Raw genomic sequence first — 16,046 nt, 5'->3', positions numbered from 1 at the left:
CTGCTGCCCTCGGGGCCCTTCACAAAGGGTGGTGATGGCTGCTGGAAGCCAGAGGAGGGGCTGTGGTGCCCAGCCTGCCACGCAGACAGAGGGAGCCTCAGTAGAGGGTCAGTAGAGGACCCTCAGCTGGTGTCCATTCGGTTTAAACGTCCTTAGCAGGGTGGTGAGTTTGACAAAAGAAGGGGACTTCAGTAAGTCTAACACAAGTGGAGTGCACCAAGTAGTACATTTTCTTGGGGAATGGGGGGGTCTTCTAAACTGGGTCCTTCTTGGCCTTCACCCCACCCCCTCTGATCACTCTGGCAGGAATGGTTGGGGTATGTAGATGGTAGTGTTCGGCTCTTTTGAATGTCTGTCACATGGAATTGCATTTTGGGGTGGCTGGTCTAAGTCCAGAGAGACCTCGCTTTGTCAGGAGCACTAAATTCTACCCTGCCCGCCTTCCGGCTAATTGCATTTTTACTCAGAATACTAAAGTCATATGATTTTAAAATAGCAGGAGACTTTTGAATTCATCAAGTCTGTTACTTTTTTATGACTAGTAAGAAACTAGAAAATCAGAGAGATTAAGTAATGTGATAAAAGTCACCCCTCTAACTAATTCATAGTGACAGAAAGGATGGTTTCTGGGGACAGCGGGGGCGGGGTGGGGAGGGGTGAAGATCGCACAGGGCACAAGAACACCTTTGGGGGAAATAGATATGCTCAGGTCTTGATCGTGGGTGCAGTTTCATGGGTGGATATATATATATATATATCAAAATTATCAAACTGTACGTAGTTGAGTGTGTGTCCATTATACCTCAGTAAAACTGTTTAAAAATGTCACACATCAGTCAGAGGCAGGGCAGGGACCAGAACACACTTCCTGTGCCAAGAGGCCTTCACACTTCCCTTAATTTCAGTGCTGTCTTAAAACCAAAGCCTATTTCAAGTTGTGCAAATGCCTTTTCCCATAATGTCATTTTTTTAAACCTTCATAGTTCCAGATTTTCTATAGTGAAAAATAATAATACCCTTAACAAACAAGCAGCAGATGCCGTTCAACAGTTTCAATCTGACCTGGTCGGTAGATAGACAGAAATATACCCTACGGAGTTGGCAGGTGGGTGGGGAGAAAGCTCGGTGTGATTTTGTTCTATTTACCTATGTTTACCTCTGGCAATGCTCATGAAAAGTATCATCTCCTGATGCGTCCAAAGAATTTAATTGAGGATAAAAAAGATAAGGATGAGGTTTTTATAGGACTGTACTTTGTGGTGCAGTTGGTGGCCCCCATGGGCCAAAATAGTTTCTGAACAATTCCTGGATGAGGAAGAGGCAGGAAACCTTCCAGAAAAGTTCCAACTCTTCTCTCCTCCTCCCCGCCCCTCTCTCTCGCCCTCATAGAGCAGCCAGAGCCACCAGGTGTGGCCAGCTTCCGGAGGTTTCAAATAGCTTCTTTGTGGAGAAGGTGAAAGTGCAGAGAGAAGGGTGGCTGCTCCACCCTTACTTGCTGTGTTGCTGACCAGCGGGTGGCCCCAGAGATTCTGTCCCGCTGGTCCTGTGTGCTCGCTGGATAGAAGATAAGGCCCTCTGGTGTCCCTACTAGAATGTTTTCATGAGCTGTTACCTCTCTAGCAAGAGCTAGGAAGAAACATGTTTGCATCTAAGGTGTTTCAGTCCTCTATACGATTTTTTAGAATTGCAAATGTAATACAGACTTGTAACGCAGTCAAACAAGATAGAATTATATGAATTGCAAATCGAGGGGAGAGTACAGGCAGCGCCCCAGGGAGTGGGATGAATTCAATGTGATTTCTGTCCTGTCAGGGAGACTTCTGTGTGGGTGTGGGCGGTGCTGTTAACAAGCTGTCCAAGGTGCTTGGGGACACAAGTCAACTCTGAGACCTGTCAAAGACATTTAACCCATTGTGCTGCTTCTGCACAGTTTCCTTCCCCTGGTCCCTCCCACCCTGGAATCCTTTGCCCTCCTGCCCAGGCTGTTAGTCACCCAGGAGGCTGACTAACAGACGGCATCACCCAAGCTCCATTGCCCTCTGGCTTCTGGTCAGGACTAAACAATGGGAAGCAGCAGAAGGAGAGAGTCGGGGTATTTATTCCCTTGTGTTTTTTAAAGCTTTTTCTTCTCAGCCCTTAGCACAGTAGACTGAACTAAACTGTTTAGTGGACTAGGACTGTTGGAATATTTTGCTGTGGGAATGACCTTAGACCTTTTAAAGGGCACTGCTGTATGGACGGCCCCATCCTTGTGCCTGGATGAGGCTTATCCTACAGGGACAAGGTCCAGGTCCAGGTACATCACATTGTACAGTGTCCAATGGGCATGACCCCAAGTTAGGCCTGAATCACACCCTTCTCTTGATGAGGAGGACACTCATGACCATAGTGACGACAATGGTGGTGCAGTCCACTTATGTGACTGAGTCACAGGAGCATTTCATTTTAGTCTGATGGCCCTCTGTCATATTGCAAGATAATATTTGCTTTTTGGGTCAATCCTTTTATTGAGGTATAGTTTACATGCAATGTCATGCTCCAATTTTAAGAGGACAGTTGGATGAATTTTGACAAACTTATTTACCTGTGTAACCACACTCCCATCAAGATATAGAACATTACTCTCACTCCAGAAAGTTCCATTACATTCCTTTCCATTTAATCCCTGACCCAAACTTTCCAAATCCCTCACTCCTACCAAAGCCAACACTGTCTGTTCCCCACTCACCTCCCTTTCCCCAACCTCCTGGGACTTTGTGTCCAGTGAATTCCTTGTTACCACCCTCAAAGCATGCTGATCCTTGCCTCTGTTCCTATTCTTGTGCTGTTCTCTGGGATGTACCTGCATTTATCCCTTTTCACCTGATAAACTCCCTGACTTCCTTTAAAACTCCTCCTCCAGGAAGTCTCCCTGACCTTCTCTTTTACTCAGGCTGGATAGGGTGCCCTGCTACCAAATCTTGTATTGGGTTGAGTGGATCTCCACTATATATAGATTCTGTTTTATAACATATTTGTTCAAATATTCTTCTCCCCATTAATCGGTGAGCTCCATGAGACAGGGACTGGGTCATACTCCCCTTTGAATTCCTGACTCTAGTGCAATGCCTGACATGTGCAATGTTTGTTGTTTAAATGAATAGGTGAAATTAAATTGATGATTGTTTTCAGGACACTGTTACCAAACTTTTAACACCACATTACATGTTAGGCCCGTCTGGTTGCAAGAAACAAAGACTCAGGATATGTGGGAGGACTTGTGAAGATGCATGTGCCCTTGGAAAGACACGGAGTCAGGTGAGTTTGTCAGCCTCTTGGCCCCTCTGCTGCGCTCTGCCTGCTCAGTTTGTTTGCTTCTCTTTTCTGATTGGTTCTGCTCACCTTTCTTTTCTGCGTCCCCATAACTTCAGCTTGTGCTTGGCCTCTGCTTCCTCTGGCCCTGACTTTACCTCTGTTTGGCTCAAGTTGACATTAGTGAAGGTAATAATAATCTAACAAGTTCATCTAAGCTTTTCAGATCCATATCTTGACCACATCGTGGGCTTGGGAGTGGTCATTGGGTCACATGTCCAGCATCTCTGAGCCAAGGGTGGGTCCTACAAAATGTGGTTGCTTGGAGAGCGGGACCTGACAGAAGAAAGGGTGAGGAGGAGAACGGCAGGCATTCTGAGGCTCTTCTATCCTATGATAGAACAAAATCCCATGTACTTTTGCCCCTCTTCGTTCCAGAATAATTTACGTTTTCTCATCGTTGATCTTAGGAAAGCCAGTTATCTCTTCTCTGCTTAGGGTTTATAGAATTAAAGAAAGTTGAAGCTGGAAGGAACCTTATCGTTCACTTGCTCCATCCAGCATATCCCCATGTGTGTTCTGTATAATGCTAAGCCCAAAAGATGCTCCAGGAAAAAAAGTCAGGATAATCCTGCACTTTCCTTGGGTCTCAGCTCATACTTCTCAGCGATGGACCCCTGTAGAACCGAGGTTCCTTTAAAAGGGGGGGCTCTTTGGCTCTGAATCAGGAGTCCATGGAAAGCTCCAAAGGGGACCAGCCAGAAATCCCTTGAAAATGTTTGCAAACTTGAGTCAGTGTTGTGTCAATGTGAGTGTGTGTGTGCACGTGCATACACAAGCATGTTTCCTGAGAGAGTGTCCATAGCTTTCATCAGATTCTTACAGGTAGGTATCATCAAAAATATAGACAAGAAGCACTGCTTTAAAGAGATATCGGCTGACTCTGCCTTCCTGAGGTAAATGCCTCTTTGTTCTCTTCCAGTTTATCCATTTTATCTGCTACAATTGATAGCCATCCAACTTGTATAAATAGGAAAAGGTGCTTTGTATGACAAAATTTGAAGGGTCCTGATGATGACTTAGGAGGCTCAGCCTTTCGTTTTCTAGATACGAAAACACTAAGGACCAGAGAAGTAAAATATAACTTGCCTAGACCAGGCAGCTGGCTCAGTAGGAACTACAACTTTCCTCCCTTTCTTCTTTACTTCCTTTCTTTCTTTTATTAACCAACATCTCATCAATGCCATTTACAATTCCCCCCCCCCTTAAATATTTATTGAAGGCCAAGCACTGCGTTACACATTTCCCCATTCAATGATGTAGCGATCCTTCTGTTGGAAATTATTATCTCACTTTTTATTTTTACTTTTCAGATGAGGAAATGGAGACCTGGAGACTTTTAAGGAACTTGCCCAAGGTTGCCCAGCAGGCTAGTGGAAGAGCTGGGAGAGGAACTATGCTTTCCACTGCACTTATTAGTGACGCTGTCTTGTCTCACTTCCGTACATAATTCCGATCCAGGTTTCAAGGCTCGCTCTCTGCGACAGATCCTCCCCACTGTTGGGTCCGGGACACGCGGGTTGTCACTTGAGGGGCCGCCGGGTCCCGGCGGAGCCCGACACCTCCCCCTGGCGGCAGGTGGACGCAAGCGCAGCACATATTAATAAGCCCACGGCTCGGCTCGCTGATTGGCTAGCGCGGATTCCAGCTGCTTTTCCAGGGGCGTGAACTGAGCGCGAGTAAAGGGGTGCCGCAGGCAGCAATCGCCCCAGCCCCGCGCCCTCCCCGTCCCCCCACCTCCTCTTGGGCGCCAGGACGTGTACAGGGCACGCTGGCTTTTTCACTTGGGGGCTTTTCCTTTTCTCTCCCTTTTGTGTTCCTGTTCTGAATTCATCCAAGGTCCAGGATGACAATCCGACACCAAGGCCAGCAGTACAGGCCGAGGATGGCATTTCTCCCGAAGGTAAGCGTGGCCCGGTCACCTGGGCCCTGGGAGGTGCCCAACTCTGGGAAGTGTCCGCAGAAATGTGGGGAGGTTCCCAGCTTATGGGCAGGAGTGGAGGGCATCCCTTCTGATCCATTAGTGCTGCGGCTTGATCCTATGAAATGTCTCGTTTGCTCTGTGTGTGTGTGTGTGTGTGTGTGTGTGTGTGTGTGTGCGTGTGTGTGTGTAAAGACTATAATGTAGTCTTTACGCTCTACTGTAATGCAGTCTTCATGTACCCTGTTTGTAGTGGAGAATCGAAGCCAGGGGTGATGGTCTGCTGGACGCTCAAAACAACCTGTTACTCGGGTGCCAGAAGGCAGTGCCGTGGTGGCTGTCAGATTCCAGACTGTCTCCTGATAGTGCTGTGAGGCACCCGGGTGTTAAATGAACATTTTGATCATTTTTCTGATCCCAAACTGCAGTATGTTAAAGTAAGTGTGTGTGTGGCGAGTATGTACAGAGACCATGAAAATGGTGTGATTTGTAGGGTAAAGGGACACCCTATTTCCAGCGCCCCCAGATCCCTCCTTCAAGTATGTGTATCAGCGTACCTCGGGTCTCTCTGTGCTGGCCACAGAAGTCAGAACCTTTTCTCTTGTCACAAAGACTTTCTCAGACCAAGTGAAGCCAGGCTCAGGGTGTTCTGTAGTCCCAGGGGAGGTAAAATGCATCTCGTGGGGGTGATGTGTTTGGGGACAAAGTGGCTCGTTTTGAACTTTTAAAATAACCAGTGTCGGAAGAGATCGGCAGAGGATTAGGTCCCAGGTCACTTGTCCACCCTTCCTTCCATCCACAACCTCTTTTCATAGAGCAGTGTTCATCTTCTTAGGCTTATCTTGTTGAATAGAATTAGCTGAATGCTTCGTGACAAGCAAGGCCCTGCCCTGAGCCCCTGGAGCTTGGTAAATTGGTGTAGTCAGTGATCAACTGTCCTTATTTGTCCAGGGCTTTCAATGCTGAAACCTAGACAGTGCCGGGCATGCTGGGATGGTTGGCCGTACTCTTTTCACTTACTTCAAAAGACTTGTGCTATTCCAGGTAGTAGAGGTGGAAGGATCATCCATAAAACAGAGAGGCAGAATGATGTCTCACCCGGAAAGAAGCCTGAGACCTTTTACTACAGACATCAATTCCTAAAAGCAGAAGAAACCACCTAAGCCTGCTGTCTGAAAGCCAAAAGTCATCTCCCAGGATTCCCCCAGGACTACCTTCTTCTCCCAGGCAGGGCCGCTGTGGCTTGGAGGCTCAGAGAGTAATTGTCTAGAGGCATTCTGTTTGTTTTCTGAATCTCAGACATTCTTTCTCATCATGACTCTTGTCTAGCAGATTTTCTTCTCGGTGTCTTGGTCTTCTGACTGGGATCTTGGTCTCCAGTTTCCCCCCCTCCACCCCAGCTTCCCCTCCCACTTCAGCCTTCCTCTCCTCCACCCAGCTGCCCCTCGCACCCCAGCCACCCCTCCTCCATAGTATCCTGCATAATTATGCACACAAGTTTTCTTTCACAAACCAGCGCTGATTTCCTTGACCCAACACCCCCCACTGGCTTCCCATGTTCCCAGGATGAAGTCCAAACTTCTCAGCCCAGACATTCAGCGTCCTGCTCCAACCCATCTCTCTGGCTTTACCTGCCACGCACCTTCCACACCTGCCCTCCAGGGAAACAAAACCAAGCAGCCATAAGCACTCAGTGAGGCCCTTGCCTCAAGGACCTGCTGACCTTTCTAAGAACCCTGTGCCTTTTCACGCCTCAGGTTCCTCTACTGGGAAAGCCTTCCTCCCCTTCTCACTTGCTAAGCTCCCACGCAAGGCCCAGCTCAATGTCCCCTCCTCTGTGAAGACCAGTTCTCCTGGCCTTCCTGAGCAGAGCGACTTCCTTCTCTGTCCTACAAAGGTCTGCCCACACGTCCAGTACTGCCCTTTCCCTTTGCTTGGAGGGAAGAGACCCCGTTACTGAGGTCCTCAGCCAGGTCACAGAGCTCCTTAGAGCAGGAGATAGACTAGAGGTCTGCAGAGCAGGTCTCAAGAGCCTAGGCCAGGGGACCCTTAACCCTGAGCCCACTGAAGTAGATGTCCAGCCTTCTGAAGAAGGACCCAGACCACAGGAATGGGAACCTGTCATTAACCACTCAATGAATGAGTGTTCATTGAAATGTTCAATGAATATTTATGAAGTATGTTGTGTCTCCAGTGGAGGTCTTACAAACATCATCTCATTTATAGCATAAGACAGCAGTTATGATCACTGTTTTTATAGATGAGAAACTGAGACTTAGAGAACTTTAAGTGTCTCACCCCAGTCACATAGCCACTAGGTGGGAGAACCATGAAAAGTATAGGACTGACCATCATCTTTTGTCAAATGATTACAATGCTATGAATATAAAACTATGTCTGCTGTCTTAGGATGTAGGGCAGAGTGAATGCGGTCGGAAGGCCTGGCTAAATGTGCCTGAGAGATGTGGAGCTAAAGGAGACATGGGTCTTCTAGGCCGAGAGAAAGAGAAGACTATTCCAGGCAGAGCCATCAGGAGACATCAGTAATCCTATTACATATGAATAAAGTATGAATACAGTTCACCTACAGAACAGTATGTGCTAAGGTGCAGAGGCATGGGAGATCTGGTGGGGCTGAGGATATGCCTTGCGGTGTGGATGGAGTTTGAAGCATAAGAGTGAGGGGCTGAAAAGGTAGGCAGGAACCAGGGGGCCATCGCGGACCTTTTGAACCTTTTCAAGGTCGTTTGATTTTAGCCCATAAGGAGCCACTGAGAAATTTGGAATAGGCAGTTGACATGGGCAGATTTGTAAATTAAAAAGACCGCCGATGTGGGTGAGAGGAATAGATGGGTGTCTCTTTCTCCTTAAACTAAGAGGGTTCACTTGGGGTCCTCCTGTGCCCCCTACAACTCCAGCCACCTAGGAAGTGATAGGCTTGTCACAGGGCTGGGGGGGGAGGTGCTGGTCCTAGGGCCCTTCTTTCTCCTGTGGCTGCTGAGGCTTTCCCACTTGTGCTCCATCTCAGGCTGGATGCAGTCCCTGAGCAGAGATGCCTACCAGCCAAGCTACCACCGCCTCTGATGCCTGGGCTTGTTAAGATGTGACGGAAGAGGTGGAGGACCCACTGGTCCATGATTTTGTTGGGGTGGCGGGGGGAGTTAGCTGATGATTCACAGCAGCACACTGCCTTCCGTGGCTCTAGTGCTGGCCCATCTCCCTCTGCAATTTCAGATCAACAGCGCAGCTTGTGCCAGCTCCTGCTGGCCTTGAGGTGCCCCATGGGATTGACTCTCTTGGTGCCATCTGGAGAAGCCTCCTGTTAGACTGCCTTGCTTTCCTGTGTTGCTTCTAGCACCTCCTTTTGCTAGAGAAGGGAGTGCAGAAACAGAAGAATTAGGAGACCCGGCAGAGTATGGTTTCTTTGGCTGGTATCATTCTTTCATTCGGCACACATCCATAAATGTGCACTCATGTGCTAGGCCCTGGGCCAGGTGCTGGGGACAGACATGGCTTCTGTCCTTCCTCAGCGTGGAGTCTAATAGACAAAGACAGATGTTTAAATAAGGAGAAAAGTGTCCCATAGGGCATGGCAGACGTTGTTATAGGAGCTATGTCTACATATCCGTATCTCTGTCTCTGTCTCTGTCTCATAGTCTCTGTCTCTATAACAAAGGAGGGAGTCGTCACTTCTACCTGGGGTGGGAAAAATCAGGGCAGGTTTCACAAGGGGAGCTTGCAACTGAGTCGAGGGGTGAAAAGTTATTAGTGTTTCTTTTTTCTTTTTTTTTCTTTTGCCAGGAGGATGATACTTGGAGTGACATTTTAGGCAAATACAAAACATGGACATGTGAAGTTACACGGTGGTTTGGAAGACTCACCAAGGATTGGGATAGCTGGCTGGGTGTGGGCAAGAGATGGATGGTGGAAGGGCCTGGAACGAGGGGCTTTGCATGTCGGACGAAGGAGTTTGAGGCTCTCTGTGTTCAAAAGGAAGCTGTTTGATGTTTTAAAATCAGGGATGAATAAAGAGAGCTAGTGTACATGTTAGAAAAATGGTCCTGATTAGATCGTCTGAGTGATTCTGTGCCCTGGCTGCACTTTAAAAAATGTTGCTATCAAGTTACCATCCTTAGCGTTTCTGATTTTCTTAAGAGGTAATTAAGTAATTAAGTGGGTGGGGGTGGAGCCCAAGCATTGGTGTTTTAAGCAAAGCTTCCTAAGTGATTTGAATGCACACCTAAGATGACAGCCCCTGGGGACATTTGGAAAACTCTGGAGACGGTTTGGGTGGTCACAGCTGAGGAGGGGAATGATATTGGCTTCTTGTGGGTAAAGGCAGGATGTGGCTAGGCGTCCTGCAGGGCACAGGACCACCCCACAACAAAGTGATCTGGTCCCAAACATCAGTAACGCCTTGGCTGGAGGGCATGCTGGAGGCTGTCTACTTGCCAGTGGAAATGCAGTTGCCAGGTGGGCAGAACCTGACAGCCCAGGAGGGAGGTTGGATATTCCACTGAGGCAGGATTTAGTGCGCAGATAGGAGACATGTCAAAAACAAAAGTAGAGTCAACCGATATTGGCCACTATTGACTGGGTCATCTGGAATGCTCTCTGGGCTTTGGACCAGAGTGGAAAGAGAGGATTCGGGGAAAGACGACTAGCACTGATGGGTTGGTGCACGTGAAGGTCTGCAAGACATTGGGGTGAGATGGCCGGGAGGTCAGCTAGTCTCCGTGTGGTCAGACTTATTGGCTGGAGGCCCCTCTCCTCAGTTAGCAAAACAACCCAGTGGTTCTGGGTCGCTCTTCCCGTCCTTGTACAGAAAAGCACTGATTGCTATCATCCCCCTGGGAGCCTTCTCTGGCTTAAAGGAAAATTCCAGCCCCAGACTTCTTGCACAGTGAGCGACAGCTCCTTAATTCGGGGAGTGGTGTGGGCGTGGAGGGTGGGATGTGGAGGCCTTAAAAGCCATCATTTCTGCTCCTTCGCAATGTCGGAGGCCCCTGACAGGCCTGCACTCACACCGCAGCACGTTGGCAACTGAGAAAGGAAACGTGGGGCTGACATCTCGACCCCACCCCCCACCCCAACATGGGGTCAGACAGGGTCTAGCACAGCCTGGTTATGTGACATTTATCTGTTGCCTGGGAAGGAGATACGGCTCCTGGGAGGCGCCGGGGAGCTGAGTCTGGTTAGGAGTGGGCATTGACATTTGGGGTGGGGATGGTTGTCCTTTCTCTCATCTCCAGAGGGGAGGGACTCCCACAGGACACAAGGAGGAGGGTGTAAGAGTTGGCGGCAGTTTGGATCAGAAAGGCAAGTGCTTCTCGCTCTCTGGAGAACTTGGGAAACAATTCAGATTCTCTCTTACCTACGATGGGCAAAGGGGTTTTCTGAGGGAGGCGAGATAGAAGTTTGCTCGGGCTGCCATGACCAAGTACCACAGACTGGGTGGCTTAAGCAACAGAAAGTTATTTGCTCACACTTCTGGGGGCTGGAAAGTTTGAGATCATGGTGATGGCAGGGTTGGTTTTATCTGTGGCCTCTCTGCTGGGCTTGCAGATGGCTGCTTTCCCCCTGTGTCCTCATGTGGTCTTCCCTCTGTGTGTGTCTGTAGCCTCACTTCCTCTTCTCAAAGGGACACCAGTCATATTGGATTAGGGTCTACCCTGATGACCTCATTTTAAATTCATTACTTCTTTAAGACACTATCGCCAAACAGTCACATTCTGAGGTCCAGGGGGTTAGGACTTCAACATGGGAATTTGGAGAGGACACAATTCAGCTCCGAACAGAATCCCTCGAGACACTGCCACAGACAGAATTTTACTGTTTCCTTGTTGGGTGATTGGGGAGACCCCTCTGATGAATTTATATGAGGAAAGTTCTGAGGAAAATTGATCGGCCTCCCAATGGGGAAAACTCCCTCAAAATGTTATCCATGTGATGTTCTCTCCTCCCACCAGCCCTTCCTTTCTTGAAAGGGTAACACACCTGCTAGAAAGGAATCTGACACCCCTTCATTGTGCTTTTAAAATAACTCTAATTATTCCTCCTCTGAAGGTTATTTTCAAATTCTTTATAACCATATGTATATATGTATTGTTTTTTTTTTTTTAATGTGAAGAGAAGGATCAAATCTTCTTTCTATCAGAGAAACTCAGGTTTCTTAACTTGGAAAGTAGGTTTCTATTTCGCCTCCAATATCTGGACACTCTGTTTCCATGGAATGCTGCTGTTTCATCTGAAACTTATTTCTGAATAAATGTAGGGTTTCATCTGGCAGGTAATGTGGGAAAGGGGAGGCCTGGGCCCTCACATCTGAAAAGTGGGCACTTCCTGGAGTAGCATATCAATCAACAGCTCACAGTGAGTTGAGAACACTGGACAGCGTGACTCCTGCAGCCCGAGGATCCTCTGTCCCCTGGTCCCCAACCCCCTGCTGGGGACATTTCTTTGCTCCCCTCGCTGACCCAGTGGCCTGAGACGGTGCCAGTCCTGGACACTGCAGAAGGCCAAGGACTGCAGCTCTGAATGGAGCCGAAATGAATAGTTTCTGTTGCAGAACAATTCTGTGAGCCAAGGAAGTGTCCGTGCAGATGAAGTCTGCAGTCAGTCTTACAAAAGGAGCCCTGGGTGCCACCTGGGCCCCCACTGGTCCTGCTCTCTGGCTGAGCAGCTGGTGCTATGCCTGGAGCAATCTCGACCTCGCAACTATTTCTCCAGAAGATGGTTCAGCTGAAAATGCTAGTTTAGCAACAGATTGACAGAGGAAATCTGCCCTTAGCGTTGATTTAGGACCTTGTCCCACACTCCTTCCCTCCTTGGGAAGGTGTGAGCCTTCCAGCTTCAGGAGCTATTTGGCCAAGGGCGAGGTGGCAGGAAGAATGTTCCCAAGTCAGGGCTCCCTGTAGGATTCTTTCCCACCAGTGCAGCTGAGTCAATCTCTCTCTCTCTCTCTCTCTCTCTCTCTCTCTCTCTCTCTCTCTCTCTCACTCTCTCCAATTTTATTTAATTGTGGTAAGAACACTCAATATGAGAATCTACGCTTTTTAAGCGTATTGTTACCTTGTAGAGCAGATCTCCAGAACCTATCCTTTTGCTTAAATGAAATTTCGTGCCCGTTGAGCAACTCCCCATTGCCCCCTCCCTCCAACTCCTGGCAATCACCATTCTACTCCTTGATTTTCGATACCTCCCATAAGTGGAATCAAGCAGTCCTGGTGTGCCTGACGTATTTCACTGCGCAGAATGTCCCCCAGGCTTGTGCATTTTGCCGCCTATTACAGGACTTCCTTCTTTGTAAAGACTGAATAACATTCCACTGTATGTTTGTGCCACATTTTCTGTATCTATTTATCGGTCAATGGACATATGTGTTGTTTCCACCTCTTGCCTCTTGAGAATAGTGCTGCAGTGAGCATGGGACTGCTAACATCTCTTCCGAGATTCTGGTTTCAATTCTTTTTGATAAATACCCAGAGGTGGGATTGCTGGATCATGTGGTAATTCTATTTAATTTATGGAGGACCCTCCATACTGTTTTCCATAGCAGCTGCGTCATTTTGCATTCCCATCAATGTACTACGTACCACAAGGACTCCAATTTCAATCTTTTCAATTTCTTGCATGGAAGGATCTTTTCACTCCACCCCCCCACCCCACCCCGGCCCGATCTTGGAGAGCAGCCTCTTCCTACTGCCTAGAAAAATCCTGCTTCCCTTCTATGCACACTGTGGTTTGATCATCTCAGCCATCCTTTTCTTCCTGGCTCTTATTCCAGGCGGTCCCCTCCCCATTTTTTTGGTGCATGATTCAGTCTGCAATTTCCATCTGATAAATTCTTACTTCGTGCATAGCACGGTACTAAGTGCTTTCAATGACCAGTCTCACTTAATCTTCACAACATCCCTCTGCTGATGTAGGTACTCCTGCAATCTCCATTTCACAGAGAACTGAGTCCTACTGAGATTTAGCAATTTATCTAGCTTACACATTGGAGCCGGGATTGAACTAAGCTTTTTCTGCCTCCAGGTGTTTATCTTAGTTAACTTTTTATTCTCATACAAAGGTCTTCCCAACTCTCCGAGGATTGGGAGTACTTCGTTCACTTCGTTCACCTTTGTGTATCCCCCACCCCAGTGCTGGGTACTTAATATGAGCTCAATAAAGAGCTATATTTGACTGGTTAGTAGCGCAGGATTTTTATTACACTGCCCCACGTGCAAAGTTTCCAAGATGCACTAATCGTACAAATGCTACTCATATTGGTGATTCTAACCATAACTACGAACATATCTCCCCTTATCAAGTATACATCTTTTTGCATATATAACACATCTGTCCTTATAAAGCATTTTCACACCATTACTTAGATTCTGAGAGATTACAAAACCATACCAACTAGTTGGGCATAAAATGCCCCCATTTTGTGGTAGAGGAAGGAGATTCAGAAAGAAAATCTTACAGTTAGTAGAGAAAAGAAATCCTACTGAGCCTGTGAGAACCTTGGGCTCCTTTCCTTTGGGCCATGAACACACACAAACTGTAAAAGGACTTTGTAAACTGTAAAGGGTTGTACAGTGTCATTTATTAAATAGCAGGAGAATAATGATGATGTACCCAAGTTAGTGAAATCAAGGGGAAACAGGTGGACCAATGAGCTGTTTTAGTTTGGGGTGTGGCTTGAATGTGGACAGGTTGGTTTTGAGGTGCTACCTTCCATGAGGACATGTCCAGCTGCATGCTTCTGCCCTGACCTTGGGAGAGGGCTGCCGGCCAGAGAAGGACAAGAAAGGTCTTTGTTCCCACTTGCTCCTTCAGGTTCTTTTCTCCTGTTCCTGCTGCCGCTTGAGCCTGGAATGCCCTTGCCCACCATCTTGTTTCCTTTCCACTGCCTAATTCCTATTCATCTTTTTAACATTCACCCCAGGGGTCCTCCCACCCATCCTGACCCACCCCTGGCACTGTCATGCTCTCCTGATAGCATGATTCACCTTCCTCATGGTACTTCCCATGTTGTCCTGTAATAACTTTGCACTAGACAGAGAGCTCCTTGCACTCAGGGACCACATCTTCTACTCTTTGGTTTCTCAGAGTCAACCAGGACTACCTGGTTGCTTGAACAACTGACTGAACACGTGAGGGGTGGGGTGGGGGAGTGCACTGTTTCCCCATCAGTGAGGGGTTTCCTGAGGGAACATGAAGCTTGAAACCTTTGCATGTGAGGCTTTGTCAATGCCAACCACGAATATTGATGAGAGAAACACGTGGCCTGTCTTTTCTTTAAATTGTACCAACCCATCCAGTTTGTTTTACAATGGCCTTCAGTTGATTTTACTTCCATTTAATTTTTTCAAGTGGGGAAATATTTTTTTATTAATAAAAAATTTAAAAAATACTCAAAAGACAATCAAGGCCGTCCTTGTGGCTGTCTTCCTGCAGCTTCACCTTCCTTGGACAGCTCGTAGATTCGCTTGGGCTTCAGCTTTCTCACTGATATTCATGACTCTAATTCATAATCTCTGACCCTTAAGTCTTTGGAAGTTGAGACAGACATTTCCAGTCACCTGCCCGACACTGGATATCACAACAGCCCTTCCCAGACAACATTTCAAAGCAGAAGCTTTTGCTGTCAGAAGGTGCTCCTTCTTTTGCCTTTTCTATTTTGGCCACTGGCAACTCTGATCACATGTGTTCATAAACTTTGCTACCCTTACTGAACCAATCACTTGCATGTACAATCAATTCGAGTCAACTAGAATTAGAATTAGAATTAGGGCTCTAAAAGCCACACTTTCTTATCATCTTTCCTGCTGCTGCCTTCTTTTGTTTATTACTTCCTGCCTCAGCTGTTTATTGGGTACCACCTGGGTGCCAGATACTGTTCCAGGCAGTTGGAATAGAGCAGCGAACAACAACAGACAAAAGACCTGCCCTTGAGGAGCTTACTTTCTTGGAGCAAGAGAGACACACAATAAGCAATATAATACATAAGTAAATTATTTAGGATATTAGAAGGGGAGTGCTGTAGGAAAAGCGAGTTGGGGATCAGGAATGCTAGAGGTGGTGTTCAAGGTTGCAGCACTAAGTAGGATGGTCAGGGTGGGCCTCCTGAAACTATTACAAGAGGAAGGAGGTGAAGGAGTGAGACACATAGATCTCTTGGGAAGAGTGGTCCAGGCACAGGGGAATGGCTAGAGCAAAGGCCCTGGGGCAGGAGGCTGGGCACCTGCTTGGCATGGTCAGGAGAAGCAAGGTGGCCAGTGTGGCTGGATCAGAGGTGGGGAGTGGTAGGAGAAGATTCAGGAAGGAAGGGGTCCCAGCCATGGAGACCAGTAGGGGAACTTAGCTCTGACTCTGAGTGGAATGGGTCTTGCAGGGTTTTGAACAGAGCAGCGACATGTTCTAAAATAATAGACTCACTCTGGCTGTTCTGCTGAGAACAGACCAAGGGATAGAAGAGGCAAGGGAGAAGCCCCATCATTTTTTTGCCCAGATTATTGCAATAGCTTTGAATGGGTTTCCCTGCTTTTCTCTATCTTGGCAAACTTCTTTATACTTTAGTGTTCTTCTCTCTGTCATGGACCACGTTTCCAAAACACAGGCCACATTATACTTCCCTACAAAATTCACACCCTGGGAGTGGCATTCGAGGCCCATTGTGATCTGGCCTTCACCTGCCGTTCCGGCTTCATCTCCCACTCACACCATGGGCACTGTCATCCTCTTATGCCTTTGCTTGTGTTGTCCTTTCACTTTCTGTCCAGCA

The 16,046-nt window shown here is 47.6% G+C and overlaps 1 protein-coding gene across 3 annotated transcripts in view; it reads left to right on the top strand.

Annotated features, from left to right (window-relative positions):
* The first annotated feature begins 5,011 nt into the window (after positions 1 to 5,011).
* Positions 5,012 to 16,046, top strand: part of RGS9 (regulator of G protein signaling 9) — a 62,505-nt gene continuing 51,470 nt past the window's right edge. Inside the window, exon 1 of one of the 3 annotated variants that reach the window (XM_081027501.1) lies at positions 5,012 to 5,254. In XM_081027501.1, coding sequence (XP_080883627.1) covers positions 5,198 to 5,254 — 57 coding nt within the window. In that variant the 5' untranslated portion in view covers positions 5,012 to 5,197. The remainder of the gene's footprint in view (positions 5,255 to 16,046) is intronic. The other 2 variants (XM_081027502.1, XM_081027503.1) reach the window with 2 other exon arrangements.

The sequence above is a fragment of the Rhinolophus hipposideros genome, assembly GCF_964194185.1.
Source record: "Rhinolophus hipposideros genome assembly, chromosome: 20".
Taxonomy (NCBI): Eukaryota; Metazoa; Chordata; class Mammalia; order Chiroptera; family Rhinolophidae; genus Rhinolophus; species Rhinolophus hipposideros.
The sequence above is the reverse complement of the archived record's forward strand: the minus strand, read 5'-3'. Positions and strand labels throughout refer to the sequence as shown.